At 48.1% G+C, this 26,267-nt stretch overlaps 1 protein-coding gene across 2 annotated transcripts in view; it reads right to left on the bottom strand.

The window, feature by feature from the left end:
- The window catches only part of TBX15 (T-box transcription factor 15), a 192,203-nt gene that overhangs the window by 40,032 nt on the left and 125,904 nt on the right, over positions 1 to 26,267 (bottom strand). For both annotated transcript variants that reach the window (XM_059720335.1, XM_014594441.3), the window contains exon 7: positions 16,327 to 16,424. In XM_059720335.1, coding sequence (XP_059576318.1) covers positions 16,327 to 16,424 — 98 coding nt within the window. The remainder of the gene's footprint in view (positions 1 to 16,326; positions 16,425 to 26,267) is intronic.

The raw sequence follows: 26,267 nt of genomic DNA, 5'->3' as shown, positions 1-26,267 counted from the left end.
CGGAATGCTTTGCTCAAGTAACCATGTACTCAACTTCCTGCTTTACTGTTACAGCACTTTGACCCATTCAATCATCTTTGATGGAAACCACATCCTCTTCAATACTGGAAACATAAAATCATGTTCAACATTATCATAAGCTTTTTCTAGGTCTAAATTAATTATTACCATGTGTGGCAAAGTGGGGACTCCCTGACCAGCCACAGTGCTAGTCTCCCACCTGCCTCTGGGCACACCGCCTGCCTTTCTCTCCTGCCATGCCTTGTTGTTCAAGAATTAAGGTCTTAATTAGGCAGGAGGCTGCCCTTTGGACACCCATTCTCCTGGGCCCATATATGCAGCTCCAACCACCCCTATACTGCATCCCAAACCACACAGATGTTCCTGACAACTGTGTTCGGCTCTGGCCTGAGGCCAGGCTCAACTCATCCCAGTGTTAGGCCTCTCACTTTCTGCCCTATCACAGGTCACACTCATACCGCCTCCCTCTCACTGAGGCCTCTCCCACTCAGTGGTAGTGACCTTTCATGCAGTCTGTCTCATACTGCCCCTTTGCAGGGCTGCTACCATACTGCCCCTCCATTTCCCAGGGCCACACTCACCCTGCCCTCAGCCGAAGGGTCCTGGGGCTTGCTTCCCTGCACTCCCTGGCTAGCAAGTGCACAGCCTCTTGGGACTCTCCCACAACCCTCATCCAAGCGGGTGCTGGGCAGTTTGCAGAACACTGGAGTGACTCTGCCTCTGGTCCCTGGCTGGGTCGCTTACCCTGCTGCTCTTAATTAGGGGCTCCTGACACACCCCGTTGCTTACTTGCAGCACTTCCTCGGCCACCCCACCCAATCGGCCTCAGACCCACCTGTGGCCTCAGGCACCTGAAGGCTTACCTGGACCTAACTCAGCCCCATGTTAGCAGGGCCTACCCTCAAGACCCCTACTCAGCGGGACCCCCTTTGCACCCTTTCCTCATAGGGCATCATCTCAGGCCCCCTGTTCGCAGGGCCTCACTACTCACCCCTCTCTCCAAGCCTCCCAACTACCACTCTGGTGCAGGCTGTTAGGTGCCCCACTGCACCCTGCCCTACACCTCTGCCTCCACTGAGGCACATACTCTGCCCACTACGCTGGAGTCTGTGGTCAAACACATACCCTGCAGGCTCAAGTTCCACTCACCGGTGTGCCTGGCCCACCATTCTCACTCTCCAGGGTCTTGCACCCCACACGGGATCAGGTGGCCACAGCCATGCCTGTCCCCCTACATCCTCTGACATCAAATGACCCAGCTGAAGGCAGGGGCTGAGGTTTTAGGTGCCCTTACTCGCTTTCCACCACTGTGGTAACTGGCCTGGCACTTCTGGGGGGCTGTTCCACTATGAACAGCCCCAGAAGGCCACCCATCCCCAGCAGGGTGCAGTTTTAGGTCATGCCAGGACCAACAGCCACTTAACCATCCCCATGCACTCTTGCCCTTACCTCCAAGTCTTACCGGAGCAGCAGCTCCACCGGGAGATATTGTTTCCTCAGTGCCAGGCAGCAGACTGCTGCCTCTAGCTCTGCTGGCCTGAATCTTAAAATGGCTACTCATCAGAGCTGGGCCACACCTGCCAGTTGCCTCTTCAGGCTCTTAAAGTGGCAGATACCAGAGGTGCTCTGCCACACAGTGTTTCTTTTCCTTTCTTGCACATCCAATTGTCACAACCCAAGGGTGTGATTTTTTGTTTGTGTGCGCTTCGGCACTTCTGAATTATTTCCCGCCACTTGTAGCTTTCTTTGCAGGGTGCATTTCTTCGCTGCAGAAGAGAAATGCACGTTGCAAGGAGTTCCCGCCATTTGTATTCAGATTTGTGCCCCACTATTGGTCAGTTCTAAATTATTCCTACGTGGCAGCTAGCGATTGGCTTGCTAGCCTTATAAGAGGCTTGAGTGGTTTCCGCCCAAGTTGGAGGACTCCACGAACATCAGGAGGAGGAGACTTCACGTCTCATGAAGATCTCTAAGCGCTGCGGAGCCTATCGGACCCAGCGTGTATTTCAAGAAGGCTATAGGGGTCTGATCAGCCTCTCGCCTCTCCCCGTTGCTGAACGATCCCTCGACGTACCCTTCCCTGCGCGCACAAGTTCCACGGAGCCTAGCAAACTTCGTGTGAGTGAATCCAGAGCTCTGTCCGAGTCCTTAAACTAGGGCTTAAGCAAAGTTTTCCTGGAAGTTTTCCAGCCTACACCGCGACCATCTATGGTGTAAGTAAACAATTTTAAATCAACCATTATGCGTCCGTGCCTAATTCTAGCGTGCCGCCTGCCTTCCCTGACCCAGTGTGTCCGGGCTGCTGGCCACAGCCTGCCGTGCAAAAAAAAAAAAAAAGGGCTGCGGACCGCTCCCGGCCCACACACCAATATGTCATCTCTCATTAACCATAGGGTCTGGTATATCTTCCTCTCAGAAGTGGAACACTTTTGTTCTTTTTGTATCATATCTGCTAAACAGTCACACATTCTTCTGGCCAGAACTTTTGCCATCAATTTGTTGTCTACATTTAAAAGGGTTATTGGCCTCCAGTTGCCTAACACATTTTCCTTTCCCTTTCAGAATATCAAAACTATCACACCTTCTGCAAAATCCTCCCCTATTTCCCCATGCTTCATTACTTTTCTATATGTCTCTGGTATATTTGTCTCCAGGCATTGCCAAAAAAAATTAATAGAATTCCACCAGAATTCCATCTCTTCCCTGCAAGCTTCTAAGCAGTCCTTCACCTCCCTCATGCTTAACTTCTCCTCCCATTTTTGTGCCTTGCTATCTTCTATTCCTTCCTTCATCCCCTCAAGGAACACCTTCATTTTTCCTCCATCCACTCCTTTTGTACAGTTCTTTAGAAAACTCCACCACCGCATCCAACACCTTCACCCTCTGTTCTCCTTGACTTTCTTCAGTTGTCACTGCTTTCAGTTTCTTCCTTCTTTTCCTCAATTTTGCCAAAAAATACTTACACCATCCTTCCCCCTTCTCCACCCAAGACGCTCTGGTCAGAAAGATTTTCTCATCTGTTTTCCTTTTGAACCATTCTTCAGACCATCACCTTATGTCTTCCAATTCTTCTTTCACTTGTACTCCTCTTACCACCTCCTTTAAAAATTCCTGCTCCCTTGCCTGTACTTCTTCTAGCTCTTCCTCCCTTCTCTTTGACCAATATTTCTGAAAAACTTTCTTTTTCATAGTCCAACATCCCCAGACACTTTTGTAATATCTCTTCAGAGTCCTCCATCCTTTATACAGTTGCACATATTCTTGACAGGCCTTCTCATCTTGTAGTAATTGAACATTTAACTTCCACATCCCTTTACCCCTACCTTCACTTTTTTTTAAACTCACTTCCATTCTCCGCATCCAGTGATCACTGAAGGTCACATCCATAGGCAGCAGAAGGCCAAGGCTAACGGAACTTAGCTCCCCCAAATAAGGGGCAGTGGGTAGGGCCGCAGGGCAGCCTGGTCACGGGCTCCAGGCTGCTTCAGGGGAAGTGGAGGGGGAGAGGGAGGGGCACGCACACTCAGATGGGCAGCCAGGATCACAGTCCCAGCATGTGGATTACTGCCCTGCATGGCAGCCAGGCAATTTTCAGTGTACTCTGAAGGGGAGGGGACTTGCGGGGGGGGGGGGGCGGGGGGGAGTAGATCGAGGCCCCTGCAGTGTGGGAGGAAGTGGGACAGAGGCAGTCAGGGGCAGGGGTGAATGGGGCCCCAGGCTGGGTCGTGGGACGATCAGAGCCTAGGCATTTGTCCAGGGGCTGGGGGGCTCCCACCACTACTTGTGCCCTAGGGGAGGCCTGGGGGGCATGTGCCCCCCAATCTGCGAGCTGGGCAGAGGTGGGCTGCATTCTGTATCCCACTGCCACTACCTCGAGAGCCGAGTGATGTGATGTATGTCCTGGCGCTGGGCTCTGCACCCCGTGCATGGCAGGCACATGGCATGGACCTGGTCCTGGGCAGCAGCAGCAGGATGAAGAGTGCAGCCTGGCTCCACCCCGTGCACAGATCAGGGGCCACGTGTCCTCTGGGCCTACCTCGGGGCACACACAGTAACAGAAGACCCTCACCCTGCCCCTGGATTTGCTGCTGGGGCTCCAACCCTCCTACAACTCAGCCTGGGGCCCCATTCACTCCAACCCCTGCCCCTGCCTCTACCCCACCCCCTCCTTCACTGCAAGGGCCTCAATCTGCCCACCCCTCCATGCCTCCTCCCCATGAAAGGTTTACCTTCAGAGGGGGGGTGGATACAAGCACGCACACACACTCAACACCCCCCCCCAATAATATTTTCTCCCTCCACCTATGGTCACATCTAAGATCTCCCTCTTTCTAATCCATAGCCCATTTGATGTTAATACAAAAATCAATCTTTGACAACTGTCTCCCACTCAGTTCCATCCTCGTAATCACCTTCTCACCATCCCATACATCGTTTAAACCTCCTTCTTTTATTATATTAATCAGTGCTTTGATAAGCTATCTAGCTCTCCCTCCCTTCTATCACTTCTCCTATCCCCCTGCTTAGCAATGCAATTGAAATCCCCCACCAGAATTTGCTGTCTAACTCCACCTGCATATACCTCTAATGTCTTAAACAGAGCATCCTTCCTTCTCTTTCAGCTGGAAAATATATATTAAAAATATCTAATAATTACTTTTCAAACTCTACCATCTGTTGCAATATCCCTTCCATGATCGCTTGTACTTGCTACACTTCCAGCTCCTCACTCTTGAGCAAAATCACAACTCCAGCTGCTTTGTTTGCATCCAGCCATGCCCACCATGATGTTCCCCATGCCCATCAAAATGTTTATAATCCCTCTCCCATAGGATTCTACACTCCTGAAAATGTATTATGTCCATTTTTACCCCACTCAGTACTGGAATAATCTTATCCCATCTCTTCCTTGATAATACACTTCTGATATAGGTGCAATACACAAAGTCATACTTGTTCATTTAAATTTCACATCTCCACTACTTTACAAGTCTTCTATTTTGCTGCTTGACGACACTGGCTTTAATCCTCCTCCTTTTCACATCCCCATAGTCTTTGCCAGTTGCTTTCTTGCTGTAACATTTGAGAAAGGTTCCCTTTTCCCTTCTCCTGCACCTTTTCGCTTCCCTCCCCCACTTTCTCTTCTCCATTAGACCCAGACCACATACGCTCCAATAAAGTCAACCTGTCTCCCTCCACCTCTCTTTGTCCATCTTCTTCTTTCTTAGCTTCATAGCATGTGAATCCTTTTTTTCCCAATTTGACTGTCTTCTTCTTCTCTTGCTCTATCCTCACTCCTCCTTCTTCCTATAGCATTCTCTCCTCTTGCCCTTCTCTCTCTTCTGTCTCAAACTTGGTTCCACTTATCTTTCCTTCTTTACCCTCCTCTATTGCCAGCTTCACCACTGCCTACTGAAACCTCATTCTTTTCCTCCCCAGCTCGTCTTTCTTGTGGTGTCTCCTCCACTGTCGTGCATTCTGATTCAACATCATCTTCTTCACCACTTTCCATTTTCTGTCTCTGCTGCTCCTCTGTAGATCTAGTTTTATTTGAGAAGGACTACAGGCATCAGCGCTGTAAATGTCACTCTTTTCCACAAATAACACTTCAGTATTTCTTGGCATTCTGTCACCCTGTGTCCTTTCCCTTCCCCTCCATATCTGTAGCATATTCTATACCAGCAGTATGCAGCCAGGTTCCCTTCCTGCCCATACTTGCTACAGAGATTAGGCTGTCAGATTGCTACAGAGATTATGCACTGTAAACCCTCAGTGTGGCCCTACTTTGATTGCTGGCAGCAAATGCATTATCCCACCAGGTATCTTCTCATCCACCCTCATTACCACCCAAGCTGTCTACAATCCTGTCCCTATACCATATTTATCACGTGTCTTCTCAACATATTTTCTGCTTTAACATCCAAAACTTCAAACAATATTTTTTTCTATCTATACATATTTATTTATTGTCTGACTTTTCTTTTCTTCTTCCCCTGTTACTACGGCTCTTATTCTCAGATATAGATTACCTACCAGTCCATCTCTCACTTCCTCCCATCTTCTTTTTCTATGTAGATCTGGTTTATACTTCCTAATAATCTTCCTTTTCCCTTCAATCACTGTTTCATTCCTCATTTTTCCCTCCTGACCAGCTCTCCTTCTTCTCTTTCTACCGACCAGACTCTTCCCTCATTGCTTTCTTCAATAAAGCTTTTTCCAAAACTGCTGCCACTCTCCACTCCCAGACCAGGCTCCGAGAGTTTTCCCTTTTCCATCTCAGCACCTCATCACTTTCCCCCCAGGGCTTCTAGCATCAGTCCAGATACTATACAAGATCAACCAAACCATTACACTTTAACTTAACCAAGGCAGGTAAGAAGCTATACTACTGATGAGAACATACCAAAATGATAGATTATTACAACTCATATGAATAAACTATATGAAAGTGCCCATTACATTCAGCTCCCCTCAGGGCTAAGTGTCTTTTAAGTCATGGTGAGCCACTATATTGAATACATTTGGCTTCCTTTTCATTCCCACAGCTGACCTGTGCCAAGGAATCCTGTTTTTAACTAGTCTTAAATATCTGGCAAACAACAAATGGGGTGCCAAACAGGTTACCCAGAATCCCTCTGTCACGCTCTTTCTCAGCCTGTCACACATGATTAGCCTGGCCCTGCCATCCATAAGATGGAGCCAGACCAGGTTGCCCTGTGCCTTATCTGCATGTAATTTTTTTGAGGATTCCATGCCTCGTGGCAAGAACACCTGCTTCCAGTAATTAGTGGGAGGCTAATTAGCATATGGATCCTTTTTGGGGGGGGTATCTGGAGTAGACACTCATACTGAGTAGTGCTGAGCTGTGAGGTCAGCATGGTTTGAATTGCTGTTGTCTCTGCTGGGCCCAGCCCAATGAATTATATGGTAAATTATGAGCCTTTTAGCTTTGGAATAATGTCATGCATAATTGTGTAGTCGACCACGAGGACCTGTGCCAAATCACAAGGACCTGAACTGGCTCATAGCTCACTGAGTTTTACCAATGAGGGCCCAAAGACATGGAGAGGGCAAGTTGAGGAGACCCAGCTGCCCCTAGCTCAATGGTCATAGAGCTACTGAGATGATCAGGTACCTCCTCTGGCTCTGTACCTGCAGCAAAGAGGTATGGAAAAGGGTGGAGCAGTTCTGTGAAGCGGTGACCAACATCAGCCAGCTAACTAGAGAAGTGGCACCATATGGGCACCTCCCCAAACACCAGAGGAGCCCATCACCCCATTTCAATTACTTTGCATACTGTGTCAGGAGCACCCTGTGGAAGGTCAGGAGCTTCCTGTTGTACAGACAAATAGACATAGAGGCAGTAGGCTGTGTGAAAATGGGTCTGAGTGACCTCCAGACCTACTACCAGAAATCAGTAGTGGAGGATGGATAGGATGCGGCCAAAGTCAACTGGCAGAGACATGTGGCACAGAACCAACTCCCCCTGTGTGGAGAAGGGGGCGGTGACAGCGAGGAAGAGGAAGGGACAAGTGGAACTGAAGACAGTGACAGCAATAGCAGCAGCGACTCCTCCAGTGGGAGCTGGAGGGACAGCAACATAGAGGGCAGATGAACTGAGTATGTGACCCCGCAAGCGGGGTAGGGATGAAAGGGAAGTGCTACCTGGTCTGTGCAACCAGGATTTGCTAGTGTGTGTTGTGCACGATGTGCATATTGTAACAGGTTCGGGTGTAGAAGCAGGCCTTGGTACGGGTGTGTGGATGCATTTCTTGTAATGGGTGAAAGTTTTCTTTGTGGTGTGATACTAGGAGTGTAGATATATATAACCTTATATATAGACATACTTTTTTCTTTCTTTTGTAAAAATATATCCGAGAAAATACACCGACTGAGATAATGAAATAAAAATAGCACTGTGTAGTGGCAGGTTGCACCCTTGTCTGCTTGTGGACAGGATTCCCTATGAGACCCTCATAGTTAGCTTCCCATTGGCCAGCTTCCAGTGGGAGAATCTCAGCTACACGCTGACTTTATAGAAACGGGGACTCCTCCCTAGCCTGCTCCTGCGGCCATATAGCCGAGGGCAAGCCAAACTTGGGGGCATCCGACCCCCAAGCTTCTCGGCTTGGGCCTGCATGTAGGATACCCACTAAAGGATTTAGAAGCATCTGAAGCCCCAGGAGGGGTGGAGGATGTTTGCCAGTAGTAGGACCACATTTGGTTCTTGAATGACTCATGGATTTGGAATTGATTTAGCTGATTTGACTTGGAACACGAAAAAATGTTCCTTAAAAAAAGAAAAATAGTTTATACTATGCAAGTATGTATAGAAGTGCTGATTAGAAGTGTGTTTATGAAGGACCTGTGCTAAAATTTGCAGCAGTTTTAAAAAATGGAATCAATTCTGCATCAATTCTGGATGAACTAATTCTATGGGTACCTGTAGTAATTTCCATATATGCAAGTTACTACAGGCATGTTTATTTCTAGGTCAGTGTTTTCAAATGTGCTCCTCATTTCCAATGTACTCAGGGAGAGCAGGGTCTGACAGTAAGAGACGGGGGAAGGGGCTGCAGGAGAAAGAAGTTGTGGGGGGAAGGAGAGGTGGCAGAAGGTAGCTGACCCTCCAGATTTATTTTCTGTGCTGTATTAGGGACAAATTCAAGGCAAACCCCCGATAATTAGATTCTATACCTGGAAAATTATAACAAATGTATACATTTTCCATATACAGAATCTAATTATGGGGAGGCAGGGGTTGTCTTATATTCAGGGTCATCTTATGTTCAAGTACATATAATAACCAGATTGTGCCTCTTCCTTTCTGCAGAAGATCCAAACACTTCAGTCCAACTTTTGTCTCTTCTAGATGGCATTGTTACACAGGGACTGACTCTGAGGCCTACACCGAAACTCAAATGTGCTCAACACACTGTATCCTGCCTCTCCAACATTATGAAAACACATCACAATGCTCAACGCACTCATTTGTTTCCCAGTTCAGTCCTAGATCTATCTGAAGCTTCTAGTCCTAATCTTGAAGGTAGTTAAAAGCCTGTGTCCAGGCTACAGAATAACTTGCCCATCTGTAACTATCATAACAGGTGAGAAAACCAGTTATAAGGTCTAGCTTGAAACTGTACGTAAAGGACTCTAAGCAGCAGCTCATTTCAGAGTAAAGGAGTTTGATTTGGAATGACAAACTAAGAATTCAGTTTGGAATTCAAATGTACTGAATTTCTGCAGATTTTTATTAAGAAAACAGCAATTTAGTAAAGTGAAATTTAAGGCAGTACCAAATTGTTGGAATGCCATGTTGCATTAATATTTTGCCCATTTTCCAGTTCTCCTCAGGAGGGAATCCCTCCCACCATGCACAGTTCGTTTAGTGCATTAACTTTTACTTCTTTAATGTTTATTTACTTTCATATGAAGAGTCAGGCAAGGACTCCTACCACAGCATTGTCAAGATAGAGTAAAAGTCTAATCCAGTTTGGCAAACTAAGTGCTCTTACAGGCATCGTTAGAGATCGGCTCATCTCAATTTCCTGTGGGAAATGGAGTATCATAAAGAAGCCAGCAACAGCTCTTTCACTCTTGGAAGAAGAAACAGTCCAGAGTTACTGGAACTCTCATTTCATTTTTTATGTTCTTTGTTAAAATCAAGAAACTGAGCCACATATTTTTTAATAATGAGAAACTGGATAAGGTTCAATCTAAATGTCAAAAATATATTCCAATTAAAGTGTTTAATAGATTCTTGGATTTCCCTGCATCTCATTGACCATGTGCATTCAATAATCCCAAGCTCTTTTTCCCTGGTAATAAGTAGGTTGTAGTGATGATGACATCGTGCTTAAAAGTTCAGTTTCTTCTGAACCCATTATGTTTTCAAGACATCTGTAAGGATTTGTTTTTGTTTTGCGTGAACTGTACTGGAATTTATTTATTCATGCATATTAATTGCACGCATAGACACGTCCTGTATAATTAACTTTGCTGCTGAATAAAATCTGTAAGCTTATTTATGTGAGTAAAATTATAAACATGTAAGCTTTTGCCGTATCTAGCATTAATGTGTACATGTGACTGCAGATGGAAACTGAAACCTGTTTTTTGTAAATGACCATGTTGCTCATTTCTTGCATAATACAGTCACATCTACTGCCCTAGATGCTGACTTTGTGCAGCCTCACTGTGGATCCTGCTCCACTTGAAACTGTGGTGAAATAAGAAAACAAGGTATTTGGCTGAATATGGAGTGGGAGAGAAATTAATATGGAAAATATTATACTGCCTTTGTGTAAACTCCATGGCACAGTGTCATATGGAATACTATATGTAGCCCTGGTTTTAAATAGACTAATGGTCATAGAAAGTTCTTATGTGAAGAGATTTAAATGATTGGGGCCGCACCTTACAAAGGAAATGAAGATGATGGGATATGATATCTCTAAAATCATAAATGGCATTGAAATTCTGTTTACCCTGTCTCATTACATGAAGGAATTGAATACCAAGTAGAATTAAAAGCTGACATCCAAAACAGATGCACTAAAACACTTTCCACATATTGTGTGATTAAATTCTGGAAATCATTACTACAGGAAGTCTCCAAGGTTTTGCTACATTGAAGGAGACTCTTAATACAAGGCATTTTCCCTGTGTAACAGCATTTCTATGCTTTAATCAATTCATTTCTCAGTCTTCTTTTAGATAAGCTAAACAGATGAAGCTCTGTGAAGTCCAAGGTATTTTCTCTCTCTAGCTTGCAAATAAGTTCTATGGTCCTTTTCTTCACACACTTCATTTTTCATCATCCTTTAAAAGAACTGGACACAGGATTCTGGTATTGGTCTCACTAAGGCCATATAGGGCATGTCTACATAAGATGCTATGTCACCGTAGCAATGAGCTATGCCGACGTAGCTTGTCACTACAGCAATGTAGCGTCGGCAGGCACTAACCATGATGCGACACTGGGGACTGCACAGTAGGGCTGTGCAAAGCTTCAAATTTGCTGATTTGATTCGGCAGAGATTCGGCCCAGTTCAGCGGCTGAATTTCCAAATCCGAATCGAATCAGAACCCTCCAAATTGATTTGGAGAGATTTGGAAAGATTCAGCATTCAGACAGACACAGCTTTAAAATGTTTTTTCTACATACCTCAAGGTACCAGGCGGCTCATGAATGCTGAGATGATGGGGCAGATGGAGCGTCCCACAGGAGCGCAGGGGGGTCCCCAGCGCGCACAGCAGCGGACCCAGAAGTGGACCAGAAGCACTGCCGGTCCACTTCTGGGTCTGCCAGAGAGCGCATGGGCCCCCCCCTTCCTCCCCCCCCCCAATCAGCAGCTGGTGCCTCCTGGGTCTGGATGCTCCATGCGCCCCACCATCACAGCGTTCATGAGCTGCACCTGGTACCCTGAGGTACATAGAAAAAAACATTTAAATCTCTGTCTATTGCTGAATCGCTGATTCTCCGAATCAGCATTGAATCTTCATATTCGGATACAGCCGAATCGAATCGGGACCGTGATCTGAATCAACGAATTCAATCACTTTCCCCAATTCAGGCCAAATCCAAATGTGAATGAAATACGGCCTGTTTCGCACACCCCTACTGCACAGTACCGGTACTGTGCAGTCATTTAGTACTTTAGTACTTTTAGTACTTTAGTACTAAAGAAGTAATAAATGACTGCACAGTACCAACTGTGCAGTCAGGGGCAAGTGTAGAAGTAAAATTTCCTCCTAACTCTTACTTTAATCCTACAGTTTATGTATTAATCCTTTTTGTCATACCATTACCCTGAGAGTTCATGAGCAGTTGTTTATTTTAAATCCTTTTCAGAGTCACTGCTTTCCAAGATATGCTCCCTCTCCCCATACATTTGTGTGCCCTACATTCCTCATTGAGTGCATGACCATCCACTTGACTGTATTAAAACACATTTGTTTGAACGTGCCCAAGTTACCAAAGGATCCAGACTGCTCTTAATTGATGCTGTCCCCTTCATCGTTATTGACTACTCTGTCTTTATGTCAAAAGCAAATTTTATCAGTGGTGATTTTATATTTGCTTCCAGATCAAAATGAAAATGTTGGGGCTAGAATTGATCCTTGCAGAACCCAATTAAAAACACCCCCATTAAATGAGGATTCCCCAATGACAGCTACTTTTGAGATCTTCGAGTTAGCCAGTTTTTAATCCAGTTAACACATGCTCCAGTCACATCATACAGTGCTGATTTTTTCATCAGAGTGGCTTGCAGGACTAAATCAAATGCCTTGCAAAAATTCTAAGTATATTACATCTAGGGGATTACCGTTATCAGCCAAACCAGTGCTCTCATCTGAGAATGAAATCAGGCTTGTTTGTAAGACCTTGTGGGATCTCCTGGAGACAGGATAGTAGTTCTGTGCCAGATCCAGTCCTGGTCCCACCTCAGTAGTGCATATTTTGTAGCAGAGGGTTAGTTTCCCAGTGTATCTCTGCACTATGACAAGCCCTAGGTATTGGAATAGTCTCTTGTGGCCATGGAGCTAGCCACAAGATCAGTCTTCAGATGCTCAAAACGTAAGTTGGTGACCTGACAGGCTCCATGACTGGTCCTGTAGCAATTTCCCTGTTATTGCCATGTCAGGGCACTGGCAGGGCTCTCTTCTCCCTGTTTTTATCTACAGAATGGGATAAAGTGTTCCTAGTGTTTAAGGTATGGTATGTTACACACACGTTTAAGGCTTTGCAAGGGTCAGTTTTGGCGTTTCCTTGGGTTAACAGTTGCCTGCAAACTCAAGGGACTGAACTCGATTGCCCAATGGCTTGCTGGCCCTGCCAGTCCATAGCTGCTTGCCTGGCAGGGCTGGGAGTAGCAAGCTCCTACACCCCTCCCTCCCCCTTCCATCCAAACCACTGGGAGGGAGAGGGAGCTGCAGTGTTGGGGAGAAAAGAGGTCTGCCTGCCACTCACTCTCGTGCTGCTCGAGCAGAGCACGGGAGCATGTATGGATGGAAGGTGGAGAGGGGGGGTGAAAGAGCTCGCTACTCCAAGCCCTGCCAGGCAAGCAGCTATGGACAGAAGATGGAATCAGCAGCAAACACAGACTCAGAGAGCTAGTGATGCTGGCTCAGCTTTCTGTCCCCCACCCCCTCATCTTTTGGTGCCGGTGGTGGCAGCTGATTCCCTCCCCTTCACAGAGCTGTGAGCCAGGCAGGCAGCACTGATCTCACCCTTCCCCTTCCTCTGCTGGTGGAGGGGCTGGGCTCAGCCACGTGGCGAAGAGCAGGCAGGGGAGAAGCTCCCACATGGGTTCCCAGGTTCCATAGCGTCGCATCTCCACCAGCTGTGGCTGCAACCAGGGCACAGTCACGCTGCCTGATGCTGCTGGCACTGCGGGGAGTGAGCAGGGGGGCAGAAGGGTGCGGGGTCCTTCCCCCACCCTGGGTCCCTGCACGAGCTGATCCGTCCTGGCCCCGTCACACTCGAGAAGGGTGCGGGGCCCAGGGCAAATCAGCTGCTGCAGGGACCCTCCCCCTCCCTGGGATCGGGGTGGTGGGTCCCTACATGAACTGATCTACCATACCGGAGCCAGCTCAAGGAGGGCGTGGGGCCTGGGGCAGATCAGCTAGTGCTGGGACCATTCCCTGCCCTGGCATCAGGGTGGCGAGTCCCCACACGAGCTGATCTCCTTGGCCCCATACAGCAGCACCCAGCTCCTCTCTGCCGGCAGGCAGACCGGGGGCCTGCCAGCACCCCTGGGAGGGCTCCAGAGTCCTCCCGGGGGTGTGAGCCTCCGATCTGCCTCCTGGGCGACAGGAGCTGGGTGCTGCGGCCTCGGGCCAGTGGCAGCATCTATCTTCCTGGCGTTGGGTGCAGGCTGTGCCCAGCACCGATCGATCTATCATCTGGCAGGCAGATCGGGTGCCTGCACCCCTGGGAGGACTCTGGCACAGCCCCTGCAGCCCTCCTGGGAGTGCAGGCAAGTCCCCAATCTGACTGCCGCCTGGGGCTGGCAGCAGCACCGATCTTCCCAGCACCAGTCCCAAGCGGGATCACCTAACTTCTCACATCTGGCCGGTTGATTGGGGGCTCGCACCCCTGAGAAGACTCGCACAGCCCCCATAACCCTCCCAGGGGTGTGGGCGAGCCTCCAATCTGCCTGCCAGATGACAGGAGGCTGCTGCTTCAAGCTGGGACTGGCGCTGAAGCCAGTAAGCCTGGCTTCGAAACTCAAAACATTTCAAAACTTTCGAATCATTTTGAGTTCCCTTATTTCATTTTGAAGCTGTTTCACAGGCTTTTATTTCATTTCAATTTCACTGTTTCGAGCTCAAAACGTATTGAAACAGGCTCAAAATGAAACACTGCATGAAATTTCACACAGCTCTACTGTGCACTAGCGCAAGTGTCGAGGCCTGACCAAAGAGCAAATGTGCTCCTGGTCAGCAGGGCAGCAAGGGGTGAGTGATTGCTCCCTGCCCCCAGGAGCTGCCTGCTGCTGGGGCAGGCTGTGCCACCAGAGCACAGGAGGGGACAATGTCCTCCTACCTTGGCAGCGAGGTGCTCTCAGTCCCCGCCTTGCAATTGCAGGACTGGGGCTGAAAGATCCTTACCTCGCTGGGGTCATTTGACCTCAGCAGTCTTTCCTGCCTTGAGAGGGGAGGGGGACCTGATGATCTCTGAGGTCCCTTCCAGCCCCTAACTTCTATACAACCATGAATCTCCCAGTACCAGTTCTGCAGTCATTAGGCCAGCACTGGGAGTTAAGGATCTCCCAGGCTGGGCCCTACAATTGTAGAGCAAGGGCTGAGAGCTCCCTGCTGCCAGGGCAAGGGGAGACTTCCTGCTCTGCTCCCAGGGGCAGGAAGCAACGTCCCAGGTCCCTCCACAGACAGTTGTGTCTTGGCCCCTGGTCTAGCACCCAGGGGGAGCCTAGAGCTCCCCCTGGCTGCTGTAGGGGCCCATTGCAGGCCTGGTAGTTGCCTGATGCTGGGGCATGCTCCACCAGTGGAGCCTGGGCGTGGACAATGTACCTCTGCTCCAGCAGCAGGGAGCTCCCAGCCCACACTCCATGATCATGGGGACCAGACTGGGAGATCCTTATTTTCCAGTGCTAGCCCCGTAACCATGGAGCTGGCACTAGGAAATAAGGATCTCCCAGACTGGGCCTTGAGATCACAGAGTTGGGGCTGGGAGCTCCCTGCTGCCAGGGCAGGGGGACATTGTCCCCACCTGGGCTCCAGTGGCAGAGCCCACTCTTGCAGCAGGCAACTCCCAGGGGTAGGAAGCAATGTCCCAACCCCGCCAGGAGACAGCTGACTCCTGGCCCCTGGACTAGCACCCAGAGGAAGCTTAAAGCTGCCCCTGGCTGCTGCAGGGGCCCATTGCAGGGCTGCAGGGAGCAGGGGCAGTCTGCTGCTAGAAGCAGCAAATCTGCTTCCACATCCCTGCACATGTAGACACATACTTTACTCAAAAGTAAACTGATCCCAAATTATTTGCATGCGTAGACGTGCCCCGTACTGTGATATTACAGCAGTATAATCAAAGAGTCTTTCTTCACTAAACAAAAAAGTGTACTTACCTACAGGCAGCTAACTGAAGAGAGTTAGCTAGTCCTCACATAAATTCTTCTTTTGCTTTGCTTATCTTAATTTAGGTAGATAGAAAATCCTATTTAATATACCAGGAAATATAGTAGATAGAAAATGTAGCAAAGCAACATGAAAAGTGAAAACCTGATATATTGGACAATTTCTGCTAGCTGAATTTTAATAGGAAGGGTTTCTGAGTAAGGACATGGAGTTCTGTGCCACATATTACAGACATCTACTGGCATGTGCACAAGAGGGCAGGTTCCTGGGAAATGGCTGTAGTGACTAGTGTACTCCCATGTTGCTTCCCTCTCCCACCACCATGGCACAATTGGACTCAGTGACTCAACACATAAGTATGCCTTTTTCTAACAGGAAGGCTTATCTCTGCTATGCCTTCTCTGTAGTCTCCTCATAGTTGTTAAACTGATGGATTTATTTTACTACTACCCAAGCATCTGTGTTCCTCTTTGTTTTAGCTCCTATAAATGTTAAAGACACTACAGTATTTAGGTCTCTGTACCACGTCTCCTATAATACAAACCTTCCATATTTCTATAACTGTCAGTTTCTCTTCTCAGTTATATATCTCTTCCTGGCAGTCAAGCTCCACAATGTCTCTGACTCAGCTGGATACCAGATGCACACTGCAGTGTGCTGCCACCTCTTTACCAATGTTCTTGTACCCTTTATTCAATGGCTCACCTTGCTGTTTCTGCATGGTAGTGAAATCTTCAAAGGTGAGGGTGCGCACAGGGGGCCTCCAGAATGCATATGTTTCCATAATGGCCTCCAGGCCAGTTCTGTGGAATTAAAAATAAAATAAAAGATAAAGGTCTGAAAGTGAGTGATTAGATCAGCTTTGATAGAGAGATGGCCCTTGCCTCAAATGACAGAAGACTCATGGCCACTGTGAGGTCACATATTCCTCAGGTGAATCCTAATGCATAGGTGAAGTTTTTGAAAATAAAACAGGATTTCTCCAGGCCAGGAGCATAATAGAATTGCACCATTAGTCCAACTGCTTTTATGTTATTTATTTACTTATTTTAACCAGGATTCTGAAATCTCTACCTTCTTTCTGGGATTCTGTTTTGGTGGCTAGATTTTTGCCAGCTCCTTTATCACAAAGCTGACTTTTCCAGGCATCACAAAATGGGACCACAGAATGGGACTGTCACACACACAGGGAAGGTGGCATTCAGGCTCTGAGACCTCATGCAGATGTAACTGAGGGGTTCACTGAGACTGGCACCTGTACCTACATACTTTGGATACCAATTTTTGATTTCTAAATCAAGATGGAGTCCCCTCTAAGAGAAGCTCTCTCACCAGTCTCTCATTGCAAAGTTCTTAGTGTAGATTACAAGAAACGAGCAGGAGGAGACCAAGGTGTTCTTCATGGGATGGTTACCTTGGGCCGCCTCCTACAAAAAATTCTCCTTTATGGGATGGAATCTGTTCAGCTTATCCCATTATTACTTCATTTTTGTCTGGTTTCCCATGACATGTTGTGTCCCCTGTATTGTCATTTGCTACAGGCAGTCATCAAGTTGGGTGGAACTGCAGCCACTCTAGGGATAGGACTAGGATCTCAAAATGACTGGGATAAACTTGAAAATAGATAAACTGGAAATGGATTTCTCTGTGTTGCTGCAGGGCTAGTAGCAATAGTCTCAAGCTGTAGCAAAAGAAATTTAGGTTGGAGATTAGGAGGAACTTTCTGAATAGGAGAATGGTTTAGCATTGGAATAGGCTACCTAGAGAAGTAGTGGAATCTCCATCCTTGAAAATTTTCATGAGCAGGTTAGACAGTTTCATAGATTGTTAGGTCCCTTCCAGCCCCTCGCAGATAATTGGGTCTCGCCCTCCCCCCGCCCCACCACTCTAGGCAGGAAGCCAACTGAGGTTAGGTGACCCCAGCAAGGTGACTGACCAGTCTCCTCTTGAAAACCTCCAGGGTAGGTGACTGCACCACCTCTGGAGGGAGTTTATTCCACAGTCTGAACACCCTGACTGTGAAGGACTTTTTCCTGGTATTCAGCCTGAAGCAGCCTTCCAGGAGTATGTATCCATTGGTCCTGGTCTTTCCCAGTAGTGCACTAGTGAACAGTTGTTCACCAAGCTCCTGATGCACTCCTCTGATATAGCAGTAAGCCGCTATCAAGTCCCCTCTCAACCTTTTCTTCCTTAGGCTAAAGAGGCCCAGGTCCCTTAGTCTTTCTGTGTATGGCTTGCCTTACAAGTCCCTGATCATACAGGTGGCTCTTCTCTGGACTCTCTCAAGCTTTTCCACATCCTTATTGAAGTGCAGCGCCCAGAACTGGACACAGTACTCCAACTGTGGTCTCACCAGTGCCAAGTACAATGGGAGTATCACTTCCTTAGTTTTACATGAGATGCATCAGTTGATGCATGCCAGCATGATACTTGCCCTGCTGACCACTGCCTCACACTGATGGCTCATATTCATGCAGTGGTCAATCGTTACCCCTAGGTCCCTGTTGGCCGTGGTGCAAGTCAAGCTGTCACCACCAAGCCTGTATGTATGTTGAGGGTTGTTTGCCCCCAGATGGAGCACCTTACACTTGGAAGTGTTAAACTTCATCTGGTTCCGATCTGCCCAACTCTCGAGCCTAACCAGGTCTGCCTGTATCTGCAACCTATCTTCTGACGTGACCACACTGCCCCATAACTTGGTGTAGTCCACAAACTTGGCCAGTGAGCTTTTCACTCCCCCATCCAAATCACTGACCCCTGAGGGACACAACTGGCCACTTCACACCAGGATGACACAGATTCATTCATGAGAACTCTCTGGGTCCTACCCTGTTGCCAGTTTCCCACCCACTGAACCATCAAGCAGCTGAGTCCACAAAGATACCATGGGATACTAGATCAAAAGCCTTTTGGAAGTCTAGGTATATAACGTCTACCTAATTTCCCATGTCCAGGTGGCAAGAGACTTGGTTGTAGAAGGAGATGAGATTGGTAAGACAAGACCTACCATGACAAAGCCATACTGGCTATCATTCAGAATCTTACCTTCCCTGAGCGTATTGCACAAAATTCTTTAACAAGCTTTTCCAGGATTTTTTCTGGGATAGAGGTTAGGCTGATTGGCCTATAGTGGCCTACAGATACTTGGCTGGGATGGTTTAGTCATTTATAGAGGGTCTACCAAACTCAAAGAGGAGCCAACCAATTTTCTGGGCAGATCCTGGGGCTGGCTGCCATTTTCATGGGATTAGCACAGCAGGGCCTGCCGATCCCTCCAATTGGCTGAGGGGCCTTGGCAGTCCCATTCCTCTCTACAGATTGCCACATGGCCCAAAACAGTGGCTTAATTATCCTGATTAAGCCTAGGGAAGCTGAGAATCTATTGGTTATTAAGTGTGGATTAATGGCTTCCTCAGGCTTAATCAGGGTAATTAAGCTGCAGTTTCAGACCATCCCCAAGCAGTGGGTTCATTGGCAGGCTCACTAAAAAAAAAAAAAAAAAAGCAAACCCTTACCAGAAAGCAAAGAAGCCCTGCAGTCATATAGCATAGGGGGAGGGGGAGGGGCAAGGGTAGAGAGTCAGGGAGAAAGGGGGGGCAGGTCAGGGAAGCACAGGGTTGCTCTCAGGAGGTGTGGAAGCAGCCTCTGTGGCTCCTTCGGTAGGCACCCATGCCCTGCCCCCTTTAAGCCCCTGCCCCCTCTCTCCTTTACCCCTTTACCCCCCGCCCCAAACACACACCTCTCCCACCATCCCCCTGTGCTCCAAGACTGCAGGGCTTCTCTGCTTGCCACTAAGTTTAGTTTACTTTAGTTTGCAGTGAGCCTACCAAAAGCGTGGAGACTGTGCTTTTTCACAGAGTACACTCAAAATCATATTTCTGTGAAAAATCGTGATTTCAGTAGGCCCCTTGTCATGGATGATCCTAAGGAAGGGGCTGGACTAGACAACCTTCTGACATCCTTTACAGTCCTACTTTCCTATGATCCTATGATTTATTTAAAAGTGAAAATGTATCCTCTTTCATTCATCCTCAAAGCCTGTCATCAGATGTTGTGTTAATATTGTAGCTGGCTTTTGCTTTTGAAAAAATTTTTCATGCTGTCACAACCCAAAGTTGTGGTTTTTGTTTGTGTGTGCGCTTCGGCACCGCTAAATTATTTTCCCGCCGATTGTAGCTTTCTTTGCACGGTAGAGTTCTCTGCTGCGAGAGAGAACTCTGGTGCAATGGGGGATTTCCCGCCAAATTACAGCTTCTTTGCAGGGTGCATTTCTTTTGCATACTAGTGATACACGCTGCAAAGGAGTTCCCGCCATTTGTATTTGGATTCGCGCCACATTATTGGCCAATTCCAAATGTAGGCACATGTGGCGGCTAGCTATTGGCTTACTAGCCGTACAAAAGGCTTGGGTAGTTTCCGCCCAAGTCGGAGAGGGAGAGGGAGAGAAAACTGGAAAGAGAGATAGAACTCTCCAGGAGGAGGAGACTTCGTGCTGTGTGAAGATCTCCAAGCGCTGCGGACCCTTGCAGACCCAACGCGCCTCTCTCAAGCTTAATAACCGAACCTGCAGAGCTTTCGCTTCTAGCCTCTCCCCGTCGCCGATCGCAATCCCAGACGTATCCCTTTCCTGTAACTTCGAACCCGCGGAGTCTCAACTCCGGGGAACCTTTCGAACCCAACCGAACCGGACCCGCGGAGCCTAAACAACTCCGTGGGAGCAATCGAATTTGTCGTGGTCCTCTAGCGAGGATCTAAGCGGGAGCTGTGCCTGGAAACCTGTCCAGCCTACACCAATACCATCTTTGGGTGTAAGTAAACAATCTTTTCAATCAACCACTACGCGTTTGTGACTAACTCTAGCTCGCCGCCAGCTCTCTCCAACCCCGTGTGCCCGGGCTGCCGGCCACAGCCCGAGTGCGCGAAAGATGGGCCGCGGGTCGCCCCTCCTGACCCGCGCACGGCGGCGGGAGCGGGGCCTGGCCCGCACACATACAAATGTTTCTACTCACTCAGTTAGCTTTCCAAAGTCTCCCCGGAAGCTCAGATGCTTTAAATATATTAGAGTTGGCAAATCGAACTCTGTATTTTAAGAGGAGGTTTAGAGAAGAGATTTTAGCATGGTGTTTATTAGCTGCTGAGCTGTTAGGAACAGAAGACATTTCAATGTAGCAATCTCACACTCGCACAGAATTCACTGCAAGAAATAAAGTTTCACTGACCTCATCTGGGGCATTTTATTCCCTGTGGTTTTTCTACAGCAGAAAACCCTTCCAGAATTTGGGCTGTTGAGGATTGCATGAGCCTGCCACTCCACTGCTTCCCTCTTTGTGTGCATGGAAGCAGGTGGTGCTAACACACAGCAGTGATATACAGCTCTGTGAATCTCTCCCAAAGAAGGAGTGTGAAAGGTCCAGGGGATCCCAGAAGACCTCAGACAACTCCAGCAGACAGGTATAGGCTTTACATGTTGGTTCACATATAATGTTGCCTTGTTGTCTCTGAGCTCCATGAACTGCCAAAGGCCTTCGTATTAACCAGATAGCTTTGTTGCAGTGTGTTCAGTGCAAGTGTGAAAACGCTATGTTGAGATGTCTTCTTTTCTTGCTTCTAACAGATTAGCAGCTAATAAACACCATGAAACAACAACCTCTCCTCTAAACCTCCACTTAAAATATAGTTTGGTTTGCCAACTCTAATATATTTAAAGCATCTGAGCTTCTGGGGAGACTTCAGAAAGTTAAACGAGTGAGTTGATATGCTGCATTGCAAGATGGCTGCCAAATTTCCTCTGGGACAGCAAGCAGGAGAAGCAGAGTCCAGTGTTAACCTTTTCACAGTGACTCTCCAAATGGTCACAGTTTTCAGCTGAACAGCCAAAAGCTGTTGCCAATTTGAGAGCAGCTGTGAAAGAGTTAACACTGGACTCCATCTCTCCTTCTTGCTGTCTCGAGTAGTGGTTTTCAATCTTTCTTCATCTGTGGACTCCTAAAAAAATGTAAATGAAGTTGTGGACCCCTTTGAATTGTAAGTGTGGGTATTTAAATACTTTTGATTGATCATAATAATTTTTCATGGACCCCTTAGACATAATCTGTGGATCCCCAGGGGTCCACGGACCACAGGTTGAAAACCACTGGTCTAAACAGAAGCTGGCAGCTGTCTTGCAGCACAGCTTCTCTCTGACAAGCCAGCTCTGGGCCATAACTGGAAAAACCTTTTTCTTCTACATTCCGTCTTTCAAAAATCAATGTGTATATCCCATTTGGTGGGGTGTGGTATGCAAAAAAAATATGGTATATTTTTATAAGGGAAGTAAGCATTGGAAACCAGGGTGTTTGAGATGTATGCCTGCCTGGAGGATGGTTCTAGTGGTCCTATCAGAGAACAGGCATCAGGGTAAGAGATGTCCATAACACCTTTTCTCTCAAATATGCCAGACAGAGTTGGGTGCAGATTTCAGGCTGGTTTCACTGCCTCATCTCCAGATTGAGGGGGAATGGGGTTATGCTATACAGAAAAATAGTAGACACACTCAAGGTCCAAATTCCCAGAGGTAGCAGCTGTTGAAGGGACTTATTTACAAAGTGCTCATTCACCTTTGGATCTGATTAACCCAATTACATGCCTAAAGTCTAGCGAGCTCAGTGGAATTAAAGTGTGCATTCCCGGTGCTAAGGTGCTTTGCTGCATAGGGATCACTTACCAAGCTGAACTGCTTGGAAAATCTAACTGCTTAATTTGGGATCTAAATGGGTTCCACTCTATTTACTTGAAAGTCCAGATGATAAAGCATTGGACCTCCACTTTCCTCTTTGTAGGACCCCACCCCAGATTCTGGGCTACTAAATGCCTATCCAGGCACAAAATTTCCTGCCCCATACCATCTTTATGAAGGAAAGGAAAAAAAAGGATCAGAGGAGAATTCATTGCCAACATGGTTTTTAATATGGTCGGCCCCTTTAAAAGGTATCCAAATTTTTCTCTTTTTCCTTTTTTATTTTTATTTTTAGTACTATAGATTTTTAATAATGGGCAATAAATGAAACAGTTCCATTGTCTGAAAAATGAAAAAAGATGTCCCAGCTATCTGTGCGTGTCAGTAATCTGTTCCAGATGGCTGACCCTGCCATGTCTGCTGCATGCAGAACTCACATCATTTCATTGTTCACTTTGCCGGCCAACCCATTGGCTCTTCATATCTTCCCCACCTCTCCATCCCTAGGCAAGAGCTCTAAAGACTCTTTCAGGAGGACCTGTTCTTGTTCATCTCAGCAGAACTTAGATTTTAACAGTCTTTGCCTCTGGACTGCTGTCCCTTTCCAATATGGAAATTGTTTCATAGAATTATAGAAAATTAGGGTTGGAAAGGACCTTAGGAGGTCATATAGTCTGACCCCCCCCTGCTGAAAGCAGAACCATCCCTAACTAGATCATCCCAGCCAAAGCTTTGTCAAGCTGGGTCTTAAAAACCAAGGGTGGAGACTCCACAACTTCTCTGGGCAACCTGTTCCAGTACTTTACTACCTTCCTAGTGAGAAAATTCTTCCTAATATCCAACCTAAGCTTCCCTTGCTCCTCCTTGTTCTATCATCTGCCACCACCATAGGCAGAGGGAGAAAGAATTGTTTGGGACGGCTGAGTGCACACATGCGTGTGCCCCCCCCCCAGGTAAGTCTGCGGAGGAAGGGGAAAGGGCCATGGGTGTGGGGGCAAATCAAGGCCCCAGTGGTGAGGGAGGAGTGGGGTAGGGGCCAGGCCAGGTATGGCCCCAGCTGGGCCAGGCAGTGGGACAACCAGAGCCTGGGCAGCTTCTCCAGGGGTACGAGGGGCTCCTGCAGAGCACACGGGGCAGGGGCAGAAACAGAGTGCACAGCAGCAGCCGCCCCCACCCCGTGCTCAGATGGAGGGGCATGCGCCCCCCCAGACACCCACCAGGGCATGCAGCAGCAGGAGCCTCCCCTTCCCTGGATGAGCCGCCTGGGCCCCGACCATCCCACCACCTGGCTGTGATCCTGGCTACACGTGCATCCCTCCCTACCCCTGCTGCAGCTCCCTGGAGCTCGCAGCCAGGCTGCCTTGGGGCCCTACCCACCGTCGCAGATTTGGGGGGGCTGAGCCCCATTGGCCCCAGCCTTCCACCACCTATGGCCGCCACTGAGAACAGTCTAGCTTTATGCTCTTTCAATCCCCCCTCCCCTTCCTTTTAGGTGCTTGAAGGCTGCTTTTAAATCCCCTCTGTCTTTTCTCCTTTAGGTTAAATAAGCCCAGTTCCCTCGTAAGTCATGTGCCCCAGCCCCTAAATCATTTTTATTGCCCTCCACTGGATTCTCTCCAACTTGTTCACATCCTTTCTGTAGTGGGGGGCCCAAAACCAAACAGTACTCCAGACATGGCCTCATCAGCAAGGATCTGGGTTTTCCATTTACCATGGAAAAACAAAGAAAGCCATGGATTTCCCCATTTTATCAGAGAAAAAACCTTGAAGCCTGTGAGGTAAGTAGGGCTTTTAGGAGGGCATACCATGCCACTCTGGGTCCATACGCTGCTGGCTGGGTGGGCACTCCATGTGAGGCTTTCCCCAACACCTCCCTGCTCCTCAGCCCCCAGCCAGCTTCCTGCAGAAGTGCCCGCCCGGCTGGCAGTGCATGGACCCAAAGTGGCATACTATCAGCCCTTCAGGAAAGCCACACACAGCACGCACCCGGCCTGTCCCCACCCCCCACACAGATCTGGGGGGCACGGGTCCCCCCGCCCCCTGGAAGTGCAGGGCCCCACACTTGCCCAAGCCCACAGCAGGCAGCAGCAGTGGGGGATCTAGCTCTGTGCTCCCTCTAGGTGGGGTAGGGGGTTGCAGACCTGGGTCCCCGGCCCCATAGCCCTGGCAGCTGGGGGGCACTCTCCAGCAGGGCTGGAGGGCCACCAGTTGGGCTGGGGGACTGTTGAGGCAGGAAGTGAGGGGCATGAGCAGGCCAAGGGGCTGTTGTGAGGGAAGTGTAGGGCACAAGCAGGGCTGGCAGGGGGAGGGGGGGGGCTGTTGGGGGCCTTTAAAATTTTAAAATCACCGGGTTTTGTTTTTGTTTTTTTGTTTTTTAACTCCAAAAAGAGAATTTGTGATATTTTAAAATCAGGTAAACCCAGGATCCCTGCTCAGTGCTGAAAAGAGATAAATAAATCACTTCCCTTGACCTACTGGCAACACATCTAACAGTATACTGGGCTGTATTGGTAGTCCTCTTGGCAACTAGGGCACAATGTTGGCTCATGTTCAGCTTATTTTCCACTGTAACCCCCAGGTCCTTTTCTGCAGAGCTGCTGCCCAGCCAGTCGGCCCCTAGCCTGTACTGGTGCATGGGATTGTTTCATCCTAAGTACAATACTTTGCACTTGTCGTTGAGATTTCTTTTGGCTCAATCCTCCAATTTGTCTAGGTCACTCCTAATCATAGCCCTACCCTCCTGCATATCCCCTACTTCCCCCAGCTTGGTGTCATCTGCAGACTGGCTGAGGGTGCACTCAATGCCATCTTCCAAGTCATTGATGAAGACATTGAACAAAACCAGCCCCAGGGCCAACCCCTGGGGCATCCACTTGATACTGGCTACCAACTAGACATTGACCCACTGAGTATTACTCTCTGAGCCCGATGTTCCAGCCAGTTTTCTATCCACGTTAGAGTCCATTCATCCAGCACATACTTCTTGCTAAAATCAAGGTACACCACACCCACTGGTCTCCTCACATTCACAGAGCAAATCATCTTAAATCACAGAAGGCCATCAGGTTGGTCAGGCATGAGTTGCCCCGGTGAATCCATGCTGACCATTCTTAATCACCTTCTCCTCCTCCTCCAAATGCTTAGAAATGGATTCCTTGAGGATCCACTCCATGATTTTTCCAGGGACTGAGGTGTGGCTGACTGGTCTGTGGTTCCCTGGATTCTCCTTTTTTCCCTTTCTTAAATATGGGCAGTATGTTTGAGCTTTTGCAGTCATCTGGGGCCTCTCCTAATCGCCATGAGTTTTCAAACATGATGGCCAGTGGCTTTGCAGTCACATCAGCCAACTCCCTCAGCACCCTTGGTTGCATTCCATTTGGCCCCATAGACTTGTATATGTCCAGCTTTTCTAAGTAGTCTCTAACCTGTTCTTTCACCTGCTAGCTGCTCACTTCCTCCCCAAATGCTGCTGCCCAGTTGAGTAGAGTAGTCTGGGAGCTGACTTTGAGCACTTCATTTTCACCTCAGTCTTCACAGGCAATCTCAATGCCAGCATTTCCTTCATCCTCTGTCACAAGGTTCCCTCCCCCATGCAGTAAGGGACCCACACTTTCCATGATCTTCATCTGGTTACTGACATGCTTGTAGAAACGCTCCTTGTTACCTTTCACGTCCCTTGCTAGCTGCAACTCTGATGACACTTTGGCCTTCTTGACTTCATCCCTGCATGCTTGGGCAATAGTCCTATACTCCTCCCTAGTTGTTTGTCCAAGTTTCCACTTCTTATAAGCTTCCTTTTTGTGATTTAATTTACTGAAGAATTCACTGCTAAGCCAAGCTGGTCTTCTGCCATACTTGCTAATCTTCCTGAGCATTGGGATGGTTTATTCCTGTGCTCTCAGTAAGGCTTCTTTAAAGCACAGCCAGCTCT

The sequence above is a fragment of the Alligator mississippiensis genome, chromosome 1 (genome assembly GCF_030867095.1).
Source record: "Alligator mississippiensis isolate rAllMis1 chromosome 1, rAllMis1, whole genome shotgun sequence".
Taxonomy (NCBI): Eukaryota; Metazoa; Chordata; order Crocodylia; family Alligatoridae; genus Alligator; species Alligator mississippiensis.
The sequence above is the reverse complement of the archived record's forward strand: the minus strand, read 5'-3'. Positions and strand labels throughout refer to the sequence as shown.